Source organism: Lycorma delicatula, chromosome 4, assembly GCF_047948215.1.
Source record: "Lycorma delicatula isolate Av1 chromosome 4, ASM4794821v1, whole genome shotgun sequence".
NCBI classification, from domain to species: domain Eukaryota; kingdom Metazoa; phylum Arthropoda; class Insecta; order Hemiptera; family Fulgoridae; genus Lycorma; species Lycorma delicatula.
Window position 1 is genome coordinate 197,169,045 of NC_134458.1, and position 15,801 is coordinate 197,184,845.

Sequence of the window (15,801 nt, forward strand, 5' to 3'; positions counted from 1 at the left end):
AAATTAGAAATGGCCAAATGTTATAAAGCAAAATGACAGATCAAAAAAAGTAAATGAATTTAAAATGAAATGAAAAAAGCTACATCCACATTTTTACTAACCGGTTCTTTACATGTCGTTGGAATTAAAGAACCCTTAATGTTAAAGCAGAATTTTGCTTGTATGGCTTCAACAATAGCTAAAAAGAATACAATCTTTGTATCAAGTTGTAACTTGAAACAAAGATACCATACCACTAGTAAAAAATGAGTTTTAGATTAAAAAATTTACATCAACTTTATTAAAGAAATTTTTCTTTTGTAAAAGACAATCATTTTAATATACATGATGTTATGAATCAGGTTTATGTATGTGAATTAATATAACCAAAAACATTTTTTAAGGACATACAATACTGACACAAATAAAATACACAACATTTATTAAAAGATAATCAAATCACAGTTACACAAATAACATAAACATATATTAGTTTTTGGACATTTTTCTATGTAACTGTGCTTTAGTCTAATCTTTAATTTAATATTTTACTAAAATAAATAATATATGAGTACATAGTAACAAAAATATATAGTACATAATATAAACAAAAAGAATAACATAAAAATCACATTCAATTAACATCCATCTCACAAAGTTACGTTATGGTGTTTTAAAGCGATACTACCCTGCGCCCAAAACACTATACTTCCCTTTAGTTGTATTGCTTTCATATCTCTTATAAAAAATTTATGTATCATTAGAAAATTAACTTCCCACAATTTTTTTTTTTACTGAAAATTTTCATAAAATCACCAATCAACATTTTTTAATATAGAATCTTTCTTGGTTTTGTTTTATTGACTATTTTCAACCAATGTTAAAGCCAGACTAATGTTCAATTTTGCAGTTTGCTCAGAAGTGTAAGAGAATTGAAATATGTCCTTAATCTTTAAAGGCAAAATTTATTTCACAATAAAAAGGAGGAATATGTAAGAAAGAACTATACTAAACATTTATTGAAGTAAATTGGAAAACAAAAAAGTGCTCAACATCAGTTTCCAAAAAAATTAATGTTTAAACTTTTTTGGTAAACAATCTTTTAGTTGGAATCTTTTTTAATGTAAAGACTTTCGGCACTTTCTTATTTTCAAATCTAGGAAAACAACCATTTTCTGAATTTTCTATACACTGCAGAAGCCCCTTTGTAAAAAATTTTACCTATTAGAAATACATATGTTAATGAAAAAAATGATCACAAAATTTCATTAGTTTTTGTCTTTATATACAATATTTGTCAGTTTATTATTGGTTTACGTGAGACGGGTTGGTAATAATTTCTACAGCTGAATTCCCTTTAGACACCAACTTGTTAGAGAGAATGTTGTAGAAAAACTAGCACATGAAAAAATAATGCCACAAATAGATCATCTAGGATCATTAACACTGCAATCATCAGAACCTCCTAAAGATTTTCAACTATCTGAAACAACTGATAATCAAAAAATGTGATTTTCTATTTACTTTCCAATTATTGTACAAATATAATTAAATTAAATTAAAAAAGTAATTTCAGAAAACGAAAATCAAAAGCTAGCTTTATGCATAAATATATATCCAAATCGTTACAGTGAATCAATAAAAAAAATGGGAATGTGTCAACTAGATGATGCTTGCCCATTTGAGCTGCTACTATCCAGCCACCTTGTTTTACCTGAATACATAGTATTCCGCAAGCCCCACACTATCAATAAAAGATGGACTATAGTCCTTTTATTTTCTTATTTGGACATCATCAATTTGGTTCAGCAATACAGATTAATTAAAATAACCACTATGTTAGCCACAGTATATTATATTATATATATAATAATAAAATAGAATTATGATGGTGTACTTGAACGTGAATTAGTACTGAGTAATGGAGTAGCTTCATGTAAACTTGGTTGAACTGGAGCCCATGGTACATTCATTTTTGTACTAAAAAGATTATAAACGAAAGAATTAAGTAGTGCTTGTAATGGATTGAAAACAGCCTGAAATATTGAAAAAAATAGATATATATTACTGCATAATAAATATATAATAATAATTACTGCATAATATAATAATAATATATACTGCATAATTATTACATAATAATAATAAAATACAATTTATATTTTACTTATTTTTCAAAGTACAAGTAGTAATAAAAATGTATATGAACTGCAGTTGTTTCACAAAGAAATAAAGTGAACCTTTCTATACACATAATCATGTAGAGAATTAAAAGCTACAGAACTAGAAAAAAATAATAAATAGAACAATAAAAAACTAATGTATACAAACCTTTTATATATGAAATTTCTTAACTTTTCTTCCTAGAATTTCTTACAACAAAATAAAACTACATAAAGAAAACTGAAAAATAAATTTAAAAAATCTATATGCACAACCTAGCCTGTTACATTTGGAGAATTGACCAACACTTGTTTATATAATCTAACCATCTGCTTAATATAATAATTAGCTTATTTTAAGAATGGTAGCAGGGAGATTTGGAAAAAACCATGTGAAAATAGGAGACGAAAATCGATAAGGATGTTTAATTTTGTATGGATGTTGAAGAGACTACCCAGAAGGAAGCAAAACTAATAAATAGAATACAAAAAGGTAAAACAAAAAATGGAGAGGTGTACTAAAAGCCTGATGAAGCGTAAAGAAAGTACTCAGCTGTGAGGAAACTGGCTTTAGATGAAGAACATATTTGAAGTCAAACTGACATCCAAATACCAGAAGGAAAACAAAGATGAAAAAGTAACACTTCTACAAACTACTCTATAACAATCTTTTGTAATTTTTGTATTTTCAACCGAAAATTGTTTTTTAATTAATTTGTGGGTAAGATACCATAAATTAATTACTTCATCATTCTGATTATTTAATTATGTTATAATAATATAATTATACATAACATTATTTATACATTACTAATATAAAAAAAATTTGACAAGATCGGTTGCACAGTACATTACATGTATTTTACTACAACAAGAATTAATAACTAATAAAGACTAAAACAAAACACTGCCTCCATTATTATTTATTTATAATTTTCCATTCATTATGAAGTATTAAATTTAGAATAATTTTTGCACCTATTTCTTCTACTGGCTTGATTAGCCCAGGAGATCAAATCAGGTAGTTTATAAACTTACACAGTAAATTAAAACACATGTTAAGTTTTGGAGCTACGTTTGAAATAATTAGTTTAACAGTATCTAAGAGATAAATGACATTTTTAGTGAATATTATTATTTAAAAGGAGAACAGTTAGATAACTGAAACATTTCAATGTCTGCATATAAATCAGAATGTCAATGTGTTTGTATTGCATTTGATGAAAACTTGATAATTAGTAGACAAATTTCAATTTGTTTGCAATTGTATTTATTGACTTTGAGAGTAGATTTAGGTATAAATTTACCTTAGATAATTCTATAGTTGGATGAATAATAAAGTTTAAATTAAAAACACATTGTATTTAACAGCATCATTTTTTAAGTAATAATGTACTAAGATTTTCATAAGTATTTTAACTAAGTTTTGCGTAATAATAGCTGAATAAATTATATTCTTTACAGGTAGCTACATTGTTGTCCCATGATTAAAATTTAGAAAACAGATTGAATTTTATTATGTTACTTCATTTATCAAAATCTGTAAACTATTCTTTAGGTATTAGACACTTAATGGAAAGTTGTATCATTTCACATATTTTGAAAGCGGGCAAGCAATATAATGTTTTGTAGATAGCACCATGTATTTACTGCACTATCTATCTATCGATCTTTCTAACTATCTATATATAGACAGGTAGATACTATTGATAAAATTAATCATCATTTATATAAAAATTATACATTACTTTCCCGTCTAGCTCTATAACTGTAGAAGGGAAAGTATTGTAATCGGCCCAATTTGGGCATATGCAGTTTTCACCATATTGTGACATTTTGACAATAAGTAACCCAAAAAACCAGAATGAAATTTTCCATTTGATTGTATGTACATGTGTGTGTTCGGCGTCTCACACCTTACACCTCCAGAACTACTGGACCAATCTTGACCAAACTTTGTCAGATTACTTCTGTATATGGGGTTTTGATGCTATTAAATTTTCACCTTAAAAGGTCAAGGGGGTGAGGCTGTAGAGCAAGGTCACCTTCAGCATCTCCAGATTTTGCCTAATTAAGGTCTTATTTGTCTGACACATTTATTAATGATTAGAAAATAGAGAATAATAATATTTGCAAAAAAAGCTTTTCAAAATCGCACCCCTACATAAAAAAATGCTCTAAACTAGTGGCTAAGTGGGTATACTGCGTCAAACGTATCCCCTGTCACCACAAGGAGGACTAGTGTAGCACTGATGTACAGCTGTTGTAAAAAAATATATTTAAATAAAATTATCAATATTTTTAATTAAACTGTTTGTGTATGTGTATGTAAGCTGCACATCAGAAAAAAGTTGTGCAAGGGGAAAGTCCTACAACTGTGTTGTCAGCTTTAATACATATATGTAATTAAACTTTTTATTTTATATTATTTTATTAGATCATCCAAAGAACAGAATAAATAAAGTAGGATAACTTACCTTATTCTTCTATAAATGCAGGAATGCTTTTGCGATTCACTCACATCATCAGCTACATTACACATTCATACAATCATCTCAAATTACATTATAAACTTCATAAATATAATAACTTATCATGCATTCATTCATTTTATTTAAAAATTTAAAACTTTTAATCTTTTTATTTCAAGAATTTAAAATTTTATTCAGTTAAATTAAAAATCAAAACAAAATTTAAATTTGAAAAATTAATTAAAATTAAAATTAACATTAAAAATTATATTAAATTAAATTGTAAAAAATGTTTACGTATGTAACAATATGACGTCAAGGGATAAAACCAATTAAAATTAAATATTCAAATTAAAATCAAATAAAAATAATTTTAAGTAAAGCAGTTATGTATGTTGTCCATTTAACTGAACTCACTTTATTATACCGATTGAAATAAGTTAAATTATACACCACTATCAAAATAGATGGTTGTACCATCTATTGGGAAAGGCTCTCCCAATCGATTTATTGGTGAAAGTTCGGGTGGTCATGTGGAAATTGCGAAGAGGTATGGAGGCCAAGATATTTAGGATGTGGTTTTGAACTGAGCTTGTACCAGAGCAGAATGGTGATCGCAATGCATCAGTTCTAAATTTCAAACAGTTGCCCATTTCCTGCCCGCGGAGGAGGCTTTATAGCCTCGCGATGGAAGCATGACAGCAAGAATGGCACGCCACAAGTAAGGGTAGGTCCTTGTATAGATTTATACAGGATTTGGAGGGATGGTACACCTCTAGTTCGTTTTTAAAGGCAACAGGAGCCCAATTACTCTCCAACCAAAACTGATCATGATGGCAGCGCTGTCGTCATTGATGTATTCGGTTCCAACCTAGGTGGAAGCCCTCCATCGGAAGCGCAAGGTAAGAAGACTAGCATCACTTCAAAGACGTGCGGCGATGAAGATCACAGTGGCATATCGTATGACATCGAGGGATGCGGTGGAAGTTTTGGCAGGTAGCCCTCCGATTGCACTTCTTGCTCGGGAGTTAGTAAGAATCCAGGAAGGCATGTTAAAAACGAAGGTGCTGCAGCTACTACTGCAGGAATGGCAGGACCTTTGGGATGCCCCAGAGAAAGGCGCATGGACCAAGCGCTTAATCTCGCGACTGGCCCCATGGATCCGAAGGAAACATGTAGAGGTGATGTATCTGTTGGCACAATTCCTTTTGGGATACGGGAAGTATGGGACCTATTTATTCAAGTTTCAAAGAAGAAGTAACCCGGATTGTGTCTACTGCGGATAGCTAGACACCCCCAAACATACACTATACCAGTGTGAAAGATGGGAGGGTCGACAACATTAGCAAGGTTTAAGCTGGCTAATATCGGAGACTACAGTTGAATACATTCTCCAAGTGCGAGCACAATGGGAGAAGGTGTCCACACTGTTTACAGGCAATCTGAAGGTCAAAATGTGGCAATTGGAGGAGTGGGGCCCAGATTGACAAAGCTGGTGGCACAGGTCATGGGTTCAGAAGAGATTTTTTGTGTTGTTTTGTATGTATATATATCCTGTCTTATGACATGTTTTTGTTTTTCTCTTGAATACTTCATGAAAATTTTACTGATCTAATCATCACTCATGTGCTTTTTTATCAATTGTTCTTAAAATAAAATTCTTAAAATAAAAAGATTAAAGGTTTTAAATAAAATGAATGAATGCATAATAAGTTTTATTTATGAAGGTTGTAATGTAATTTGAGATGAATATATGAATATGTAATGAAGCTGATGATGTGAGTGAATCACAAAAGCACTCCTGCATATATAGTAGAATAAAATAATTACAGTTTTGTCTGTAAATTGCTAAAATAATGTACCTTATTTTCATATTACCATAGTTTTTTTTGCTTTATTTTCTAAAAAAAAAAAAAAATCACTCATTTCAAGTTCTGCCCATAATCTTGATTTGCTTTTTTTATTTGTATATGATTACATATGCAAGCCCAGAATTGTTTTAGTGTAACTTTTAGAATTAATTTAATTTAACCAGAAAATATAGTAATGTTCACAACTGAAAAGTTTAACAATATTTCCTACATTTTCATTTGAAATAATTAACAGTGGGCTGTCCTTTCTTGATCAAAAATAAATTTATGGCATTTATTCAACAGTCAAGATATAATTTAACAACAAAAATAATAAGATGAATAAGTAAGTATGTATTCCTTTTGATAAACTTTTCTTTTTAAATTACTGTGCAAAATGAATCGTAGAAAAATTTTCAACACAAAATAAAATTGAAATGAAATATGAAAGGACATATAAAATTTGTGCTTGGAAGTTTTTCTTTTCAAATGAAAAAAAAGGTTTCCACACTTTTGGCAAAACACTTTTTTTAATTTACTTCCTGAGGTTGTATTTTAATAAAAACTTTTTCAAGACAAGAAGTAAAGGAAGTAAAACTTTAAATATTTTTCATATTAAACACATTTTATGCATGAATATACTGGTTTAATTTGGTATAAATATTGATAAAATCTGAACAAAATAACTCAACATGATTGATAACAAATGCCAAAGTTAAGCATCCTCCAAACAAATAAATATAAACAGGTCAAAATACAAATAAAGAGACAAATGGCTACATTCAGCCGTATAACTTATTTTCACACGTTTTTATAGATTCATTCAAAATAGGATTACAAAAACTAATCTCTATTACATTAACTGCACTAAGTTTCTCAATAAAAGCATTTCTGCAATACCTGACAGAAATATAAAATCAAACGTGGCAAACTAGTAACCTGCAGAAAGCTGTAGAACTTCTTTTAATTCAATTCAATGGTTTCAGTTCTTGGGAGTTAAAGTGCTGAAAGTCATGATTTAAGTTAAATGTAATCCAACTTTGAGTTATTACAATAATATTAAAGAAAACCCCTTGAAAAAAATTACTATAACATTTTTTACTGCTGGTTATGTTACTGCAAAGGTCAGTGACTGACCTTTGCAGTAACATTAAGTGTATGTGACATACACTTAAACTTTTATTTCCACCTCTTAACAAACAAGTTCAATCAATAATTAATATCATTGGATAAAAGAAACATATTTAATATTATAAGCAAGTAATAACTCAGGTCAACAATTGAAAAGTTGTTTGAAAAATAATAACTGATTCTTATTGATTTTTGTGTGCTGGTTTCAGGAAAAATAGTCAAAAACTTCCATAACATACCATTTTTTCACAAAATCAATATTTTTAATATTCTCAAAATTGATAATCAATATATTTTATTTATAAAATGTTGAATAAAAAATTAGGTCTGCATTAAATTTTTTGATACTTTATTATTAGGTTGGTTATATGGAATGAATACAAGTAATGTTCATAGTTTTGGTTTGATACAATAAGATAAGTGACATAAGATGATGTAAAATGATTAATTAGAGTGACTTCATGAATCACTTTTGTCAAGCTATGAGCTAAGGTGACTCACTCACTCCTACTTCTCTTCACCCAATTGAAATAATAATAAATCAGTTGCAATTAGAGCATTGTGTTAAAAGTTTTGCTAGTGTTAAATAGTTTACTAAACCTTCTATAGTGTTGCAGTTTTCTTTCATTTTTTGAAGTAATTTTATTTGTGCTGTCCTTGTGTTCTTATATTTCGAAATGGCTTCAAGGGGTTGCGTTAATTCACTTAATAACTTCTATTGTCCATTTACAGAGAGTTTGTAGTAAAGAAACAGCAAAGAAATATTACAGATTTTGTTAAAAAAGTGTGGTACGCCTATTTTGGGGTAAAACTTGTGACCAAGATAAAATGTGGGCTCCTCATACAGTTTGTTTTACTTGTGTGGAACAGCTATGCAAATGGACAAAAGATAAGGAATAAGATGGATAAGATAAGGACTTTTCCGTTTGGAGCACCAATGATCTGGAAAGAACCACAAAATCACTGTGATGTGATTTGCTACTTTTATTCTTGTAATGTACAAGGGTTCAGTCTAAAAAAGAAAAAAGAAATTGTGTATCCAAATTGTTATTCGGCAATATGCCCTGTACCTCATGCCCCTGGTGAACCAGTAACCTTGATTTCCAGAAAAACTAAAAAATATACTGAACAACTCCAAAATAGAGTTGCAGGATGATGACAATGACAATGATGATGTCGATTTTATTTCTGGTAGTTCCAAACCACAACTTTTTTCACAGCATGACCTAAATGACTTAGTCAGAGATTTAAGTCTTCCTAAAAATTCAACAGAGCTTTTAGGATCTAGATTAAAAGAAAAAACTTACTGGCCCCTAGCCCTTCTTTCTCATGGTACAGAAACAGAGAAAAAATCTTTACTCCATACTTTATTGAAGATGGAAGATTAATTTATTGTAACAATGTTCCTGGTTAATGGGACAGTTAAACATAAAGCATGATGTGAATGAATGGAGGCTGTTTATTGACTTGTCTAAAAATAAACTCAAAGCTGTTATTCTTCATAATGGCTACAAATATGCCTTAGTGCCAATAGGACACTCCATGTATCTGAAAGAATGCTACAAGAATTTAAAATTAGTTCTGTCTAAACTGAAATATTGTGATCATGAATGGATAATATGTGGTGACCTAAAAGTAATTTCTATGCTTCTTGGGCATCCTGACCCAGTAGGGAATAACACCCACCACCAACCCCTCTGTTCTGAGTCCTTATGAGCTTTACTGAAGGTCATCTTCAAAACCTCAGCTTTTGACATATTCCAGTCTGCCTCGGCCAGGATGCCACCGATGCAAATGCCATGAGTGACATTCCCATCAGTGTACAACTAATTAATGAACTAAAAACAAAACACATCTCAAAAATAAACACATCTTAAGCAAGGCTGAAAATAACTAATTAAGAAAGGAATTGAACTACCTACCCGTAGAAGGTAAAAGTGAGTTCAACACACAACACGAAACATAAAAATATCACATGGAACAATAACACAGTAACATTGAAACAAAACAAAACAAGGGCAAGAACAACAAAAAAACATAATTTATAAAACAAAACATCAACAAAAATAGAATAAAAGAGAAATCCAAGCAAATCTGTAGATCCCCTCAGCAATCCTTTCCTTTGCTACGTACACTACAAAATCTTCACTATTGCCCATTTGGCCTGGCTCTTCCAGTTTACACGGAGATCCAACACCAACCCAATAAGATCAAGCCGACAGATTGTCTCCGTATGCATTAACTGATACTTCGAGCACTCATAAAGAACATGGTAGGTATCATCAAATTGTCCACACTGAGGACACACCCAAGAATCTACCAGGCCAAATTTTTTCAGTCTGTCCCTAAAAGCACCATGGCTAGAAAGAAATTGCATCACATATTTATTAGGGTGCACCCAAGAGGCGTCCTGCAAACCAACAACATTTGGAGAGAGATCATGCGTATAACGCCCACCATCTGTCTCATCCCATCTAGCCTGCCACAAGGCATTGCCATGTTGTTCAATTTTTCAAACTTTATTCAAAGTCAACTCACCGGACTTCTTAGCAACATACCACTGCTGCTTCTCAGACACAATCAAGTCTTTCAGTTTCACACCTGCAATAACAAAGACTGCCTTCTGTGAAACAGTACGGTAACCATCCGTTACTGTTAACAATATTAGGTATTGAACCCATAATAATATGTCCTGACAACTTTTATATTTTAGCCTGTCTGCTCAAACAGGCATCGCATATAGCATAATAGCCTTGCTCACGCCTACAGGATACTCATAGTCTTAAAGTTAAGACCCCAATCAAGATTGACCACATGTCAAATACTGAAGAAGGCATTGCAGGCCCTCTCCGCAATGTATTGAGGGTTGCTCTTAAATTGCAGTTTCTCATCAAGAAACACCCCGAGGTACTTTTGAACACAGACACACCGACTCACTGCCAAACAGCCTTTGAGGAGCATCACTGTGGTCTTTTCCGGGCTAAACATCACCTTGTGTTGATGACCTCACAGCTCAAGCATCCTGCAAGCCTGAGTGGCTCAGAGCTGAACCATCTTCCATGAGCTTCCTTCGACGAGCAGGAGCCCATCGTCAGCATAAGCTATGATGCAACACCCACTGGGCAACCTCAGCCGCAGAAGAGAATCAAACGCTACCACCCACAATAATGGACCCAACACGCTGCCCTGGGGACATCCCTTAGACAGCATCTTGCCAACCTCATGGCCGTCCTTGCGGAGTAGCACATCCCGATGACTGAAGTAACTTTGCATAACTTGCAATTCACTTACAGTACATTCTCTTTTTTGGAGTTGGTAAATAACAAAAGGCCACAATAGATTATTGAATGCTCCAGAAATGTCCAGGAAAATCTTCAGGACATATTCCATCCTGCTGATTGTTATCGCACACATCACATGGAGTATGGAGTCCTCCGTACCCTTTCTGGGACAAAACCTGTACTGATTCCCCATCAACAATTTTTGCGAGGTTAACCTCTCATTTACACGCAGATACAGAACCTTTTCAAAGACCTTGCCAATAACCAGAAGTAACCTCAGAGGCCTATACGACAAACTAACAGCAGGAACTAACGTCAGAGACCTATACGACAAATTAACATGGTTCTTGGGCAGCAGGAAGCATACACCAAATATCTCTGCTTCTTGTGTGAATGGTACAGCCAAGACAAGAAAGAACATTGGACCAGAAAAGAATGGCCACGTAGAGTATTATTAGAACCTGGGAACAAAAATATATATGGGAAAGTTTGGTTGATCCACAGAAATTCCTGCTACCTACACTTCACATCTAGCTATGGCTTGTAAAAGCCATATCCTAAGAAGGAGAGTGTTTTAAATACATAGGCTATGAGTTTCCACAACTGTCATAAGTCAAAGTGAAAGAAGGCATTTTCACTGATCCAGATATTCATAAACATTTTAATGATGAAGTCTTTCAAACCAAATGGAGGACATTGATAAAAAAGCATGGAAAGAATATAAAGAAATTTTTGTCATAAAGAAATTTCTTGGGAACAATAAGGACCCAAATTTTAAATGTATACTGGAAAACATGCTAATGAAATTCCAAGATTTGAGTTGTATGATGAGCTTGAAGGTACATTTTCTGCATTCTCATATCAATTACTTCCCTGAAAATCTTGGTGCTGTAAATGAAGAGAAGGTGAAAAACTTCACCAAGATATAAAGGAAATGGAACTCAGATATCAGAGAAGGTGGAATGTGAATATGAATGCAGACCACTGTTGATGCATCCATAAAGATGATCCACAAGCTGACTGCAAGAGAAAATGTGGCCTGAGAAGCACTGAAAGTAAAAGAAAAAGGCAGTACAAGTCATCATAGAGGTAAGAAAATGTACAAAGATCCTTTCTTTTAGTTCTATTACTTTTTTATAAATAAAAGTTTTCCACAAGGGATAGATATACAATATGCTTTTTCCCATCTTCTTTTTACTTCCTTGAATGAAATAAAGGAAGTATTGTGATCATGGAAAATTTAGTTTTCAGAATTCAACAGAAATATGCGTTTTGAACATCCCTGAATCCATTTTGACTAGTTTCGGCATGACATCTGTACATACATACGTATGTATCTCGCATAACTCAAAAACAATTGGCCATAGGATGTTGAAATTTTGGATTTAGGACTGTTGTAACATCTAGTTGTGCACATCCCCTTTTGATTGCAATCAACTGAACCAAAAATGTCCAAAAAAGCCCAAAATAAAAAAAAAGTTGATTCTGGACTTTTTCTTAACTGCAGTAATAAGCAGTTATTGTTATTACAATACATAATAATTCCATAATCTAAATAAAAAAAAAAATGAAAATAATCAGAGAAGTTATAAGTCAAATAAAATTTTATGTACTTTTAAAAATATGTATATGTAATTTAATAGACATTACTACATATGTGTATATATTGTATTGATGATTTGGTGAAATATCTGATTATTTAATATTAATTAAAAATTATAATTTAGAAATGTATTATTTTTTGATTTTATAGTTTAATTTCTGTTTAATTTTAACTACTTTAAAGTTAACTACAGAGTGACTGAAAGATAGACCTTCACAAGAACAACAAATACACTGAGGCATACATTCCCGTTCTTTAATAAATTGCCAAAACTTCTTATCTTTTAGTTCATTGCTCCTCTGATATTGTCAGATAATATTCTCCGTAAGTTGGAGTTGATCATCATTTCATTTATTTGTTTTTTGTTGTCAGTCAGCAATTAAATAATTGCTCTTCGGTTTGATATAATTCTTCTGATCTTAATTTGTTTACACATTCTCTAGTTTTCAAATTTTCTCTCTCTCTCTCTTTATATTCATCATCCTCTCTTAATCTTTTTATTCTTTCTTTGGTTTTAACATTTCCTTCCTTTTTATATTTATCATCTTCTCTTAATTTTTTTTTATTCTTCCCTTGCTCTTAACATTTTCTTCCTCTTCATATTCATCTTCTTGTTGTTTTATTGAGATATATTTCTTCATGTTATCTTTTTTTCCTGTATGATTGTTTCTTTTTCAATTTTGATTATTCACCAAATAATCCAATCATAAAAACTGAATATTTTACATCGTAAGGTCGAAATTAACATTTGTAACCAGTATACAGGAGTTCACTAAAGGGAATAGTTTATTAACTTTTATTTATACGACACACCAGAAATCTGAAACTATTGTTAATCAGTAACTCACGAAGATATGAATAATACTGATCTAATAATGCGAGTAATAAAGGGACTTTTACTCTATCCTAACATTTCATGTAAGATATTTGAATTAATAATTGTATAAATAATTAATGTTAATAAAAACTAATATTCCAACAATTGTGTAACTGTCCACTTTAAAAAGAATTGGAGGATCGTATCTCACTTTCAAATGAAATAAGTTTAAATGAAGTACAGCAAAAAATGTTCATACATAATTTAATAGGTGTACAAGGAAGTCATATGATGTACACAACAGATTTTTTTTTTAATATTGTGAAAAATTTGGAACAGAACAGAACGCAAGGATAGTGGGAGTTTATTATCTCCCTGCTAATCACAGAGCCTGGGCAAATGTCCCTTGCTGCTGTGTCTTTCGTTTATCACGCGGATCATTATTTATTTAGGTTATGGTTTTTTGTGTTTTATTTATGGACAGAGTTAGTGTTTGCATTCCAATCCTTTAGACCAATGAGAAATAAATGACTGGGGCTGATCGTGGGAGACTATGTACTTTGTACTCCTGATATGATTCCTTTTTAGTTCGTCCCTGAAAGTCCTTTCAGTGCTAGCGCCTTTCAGCCTGACAGGAATATGCTTTCTGGGGGCTCTAGTGTTTGGAGGAAGCAATGCACTCCCCTCTGTGAAAAACTTTTACATGATAGAAAAATACAGTGCCATATTTGAAATCAGCACACAAAATAACATAAAAATCAGTTATCAGATTACAAACAACTTTCAAATTCCTTAATTTTGTTGACCTGTGTAATTGTGTGAACAATGCAAAGCAAAGAAGAAATCACTTTTTTAATTGATTCTTACATGTGATGAAACATGGGTGCAAAAGGTAGTACTATGAGACTAATAAAATTTCTAAATGTTTTAATTTAGTTTCCAGGAACAATGCATTCACAGAATAAATGTATAGCCAAGCAGTTATAGCAAGGCACTTGTGGAGGGGAGTAGAGGTACAGCTTTAAGTAGATGAAAAAACGGCTCTGCTATACATGCAGCTTGATGCAGTGTGAACAGATAAGCAAAAGAATGGTAAGCAGTGAATAGTTAACAGAGTAAATGCTATTAACAGATTTTGATGCTTAAAAAGTACATTTTTATTGCATGAGTTTAATTATTTCTCAAATTCAAACAACTCACAGTACACCAAATAATCCTAATTATTAATCATTATTACTCACCATAATATACCAAAGTATAAGCACAGTACGCACAGGTAAATTATGCCATTGAAACCAGACAACAATTGTGCTGATCAGATTTGGTAACCAGCATATATAAAATACAAGATTAATCAAGGTAAACGTTAAATAGGTCGAATCAACTATTTCACGCTCTTTATTGGTGTACTGTGCAAAACCTTGCAACACCATCCTACGCACGTGTCTACCAGCATAACAGTATAAAATTGGATTTAATACCATAACAGATATCATTGGTAAATATGTGGCCAAATAGTTTGGTAGCACAAGTATAAATGAACTTTCATTATCAACTCCAAAATGAAGACATCTGAAAAACAATTAAAAGAATTTATGTAATAATGAAAACTGATTAAAGTAAAAGATTTTTTTTAAAATTGCTTGTGTGTGTGTGTGTGTGTGTGTGTGTGTGTGTGTGTGTGTGTGTGTGTGTGTGTGTGTGTGTGTGTGTGTGTGTGTGTGTGTGTGTGTGTGTGTGTGTGTGTGTGTGTGTGTGTGTGTGTGTGTGTTATTGTTGTTGTCCATGCAGATGTAGGTTTCAATGGGACTTTCAAAGAAGCCTTTGCCCAGGATGAAGTAGAGACTAACATAAATACTGCACATATAAATTAACAAAAATCATCTTCAAACACTACAAGATAATAAACTTAATATAAACTCACCAATTTACATAATTTTTTTTTTCAAATAAGTATATTCATCAGTTATAAACTATTAAATTAGATATTAATATTATATCAACAGATATAATAATATATCTATAATATTATATTATCTATATCTAATAATTACATTAATATTATATTAGATATTTACATTAAGGTATTATATTTAATACCTTAATATAAAGGTATTACAACCTTAATGTAGTAAATACTATTGTTTATATAGCTATTTTATTTGTAATATATAAATATTTTCAATAGGTTAATATTAAGGTAATGCATTATCATCATTACATGTAAAACTAAGTTATTATGATCAACTAAATCAAATATTGATTACAATTAGCTATTAAAACAGGTGTATCAATCTAAAGATTTCAACTTTAAAATTTACCTCTTCATCATAAGTGTGAATTTCTATTTGTATTTGTAAATATATTATTCTTAAAATTCAGGTTTATAATTTATTTTCAATATCACTAAATTATTTTTCTGCATTTGCTATTGTGTGTCCATGTGCAATGCAATGAGTGTTTTTTTTTTTTTTTTATTTAATTGCTGGCTGCATTGTTATACACAG

General features: G+C 31.3%; 1 protein-coding gene across 2 annotated transcripts in view; it reads right to left on the reverse strand.

Moving 5' to 3' along the window:
• Positions 1-404: 404 nt before the first annotated feature.
• LOC142324193 (G-protein coupled receptor 143-like) overlaps positions 405-15,801 on the reverse strand; it is a 77,487-nt gene continuing 62,090 nt past the window's right edge. Inside the window, exons 5-6 of one of the 2 annotated variants that reach the window (XM_075364952.1) lie at positions 14,536-14,866; positions 405-1,959 (exon numbers count right to left, since the gene is read on the reverse strand). In XM_075364952.1, the coding sequence (XP_075221067.1) occupies positions 1,912-1,959; positions 14,536-14,866 (379 nt within the window). In that variant the 3' untranslated portion in view covers positions 405-1,911. Of the gene's footprint in view, positions 2,016-14,535; positions 14,867-15,801 lie in introns of both variants that reach the window. The other variant, XM_075364951.1, reaches the window with a different exon arrangement.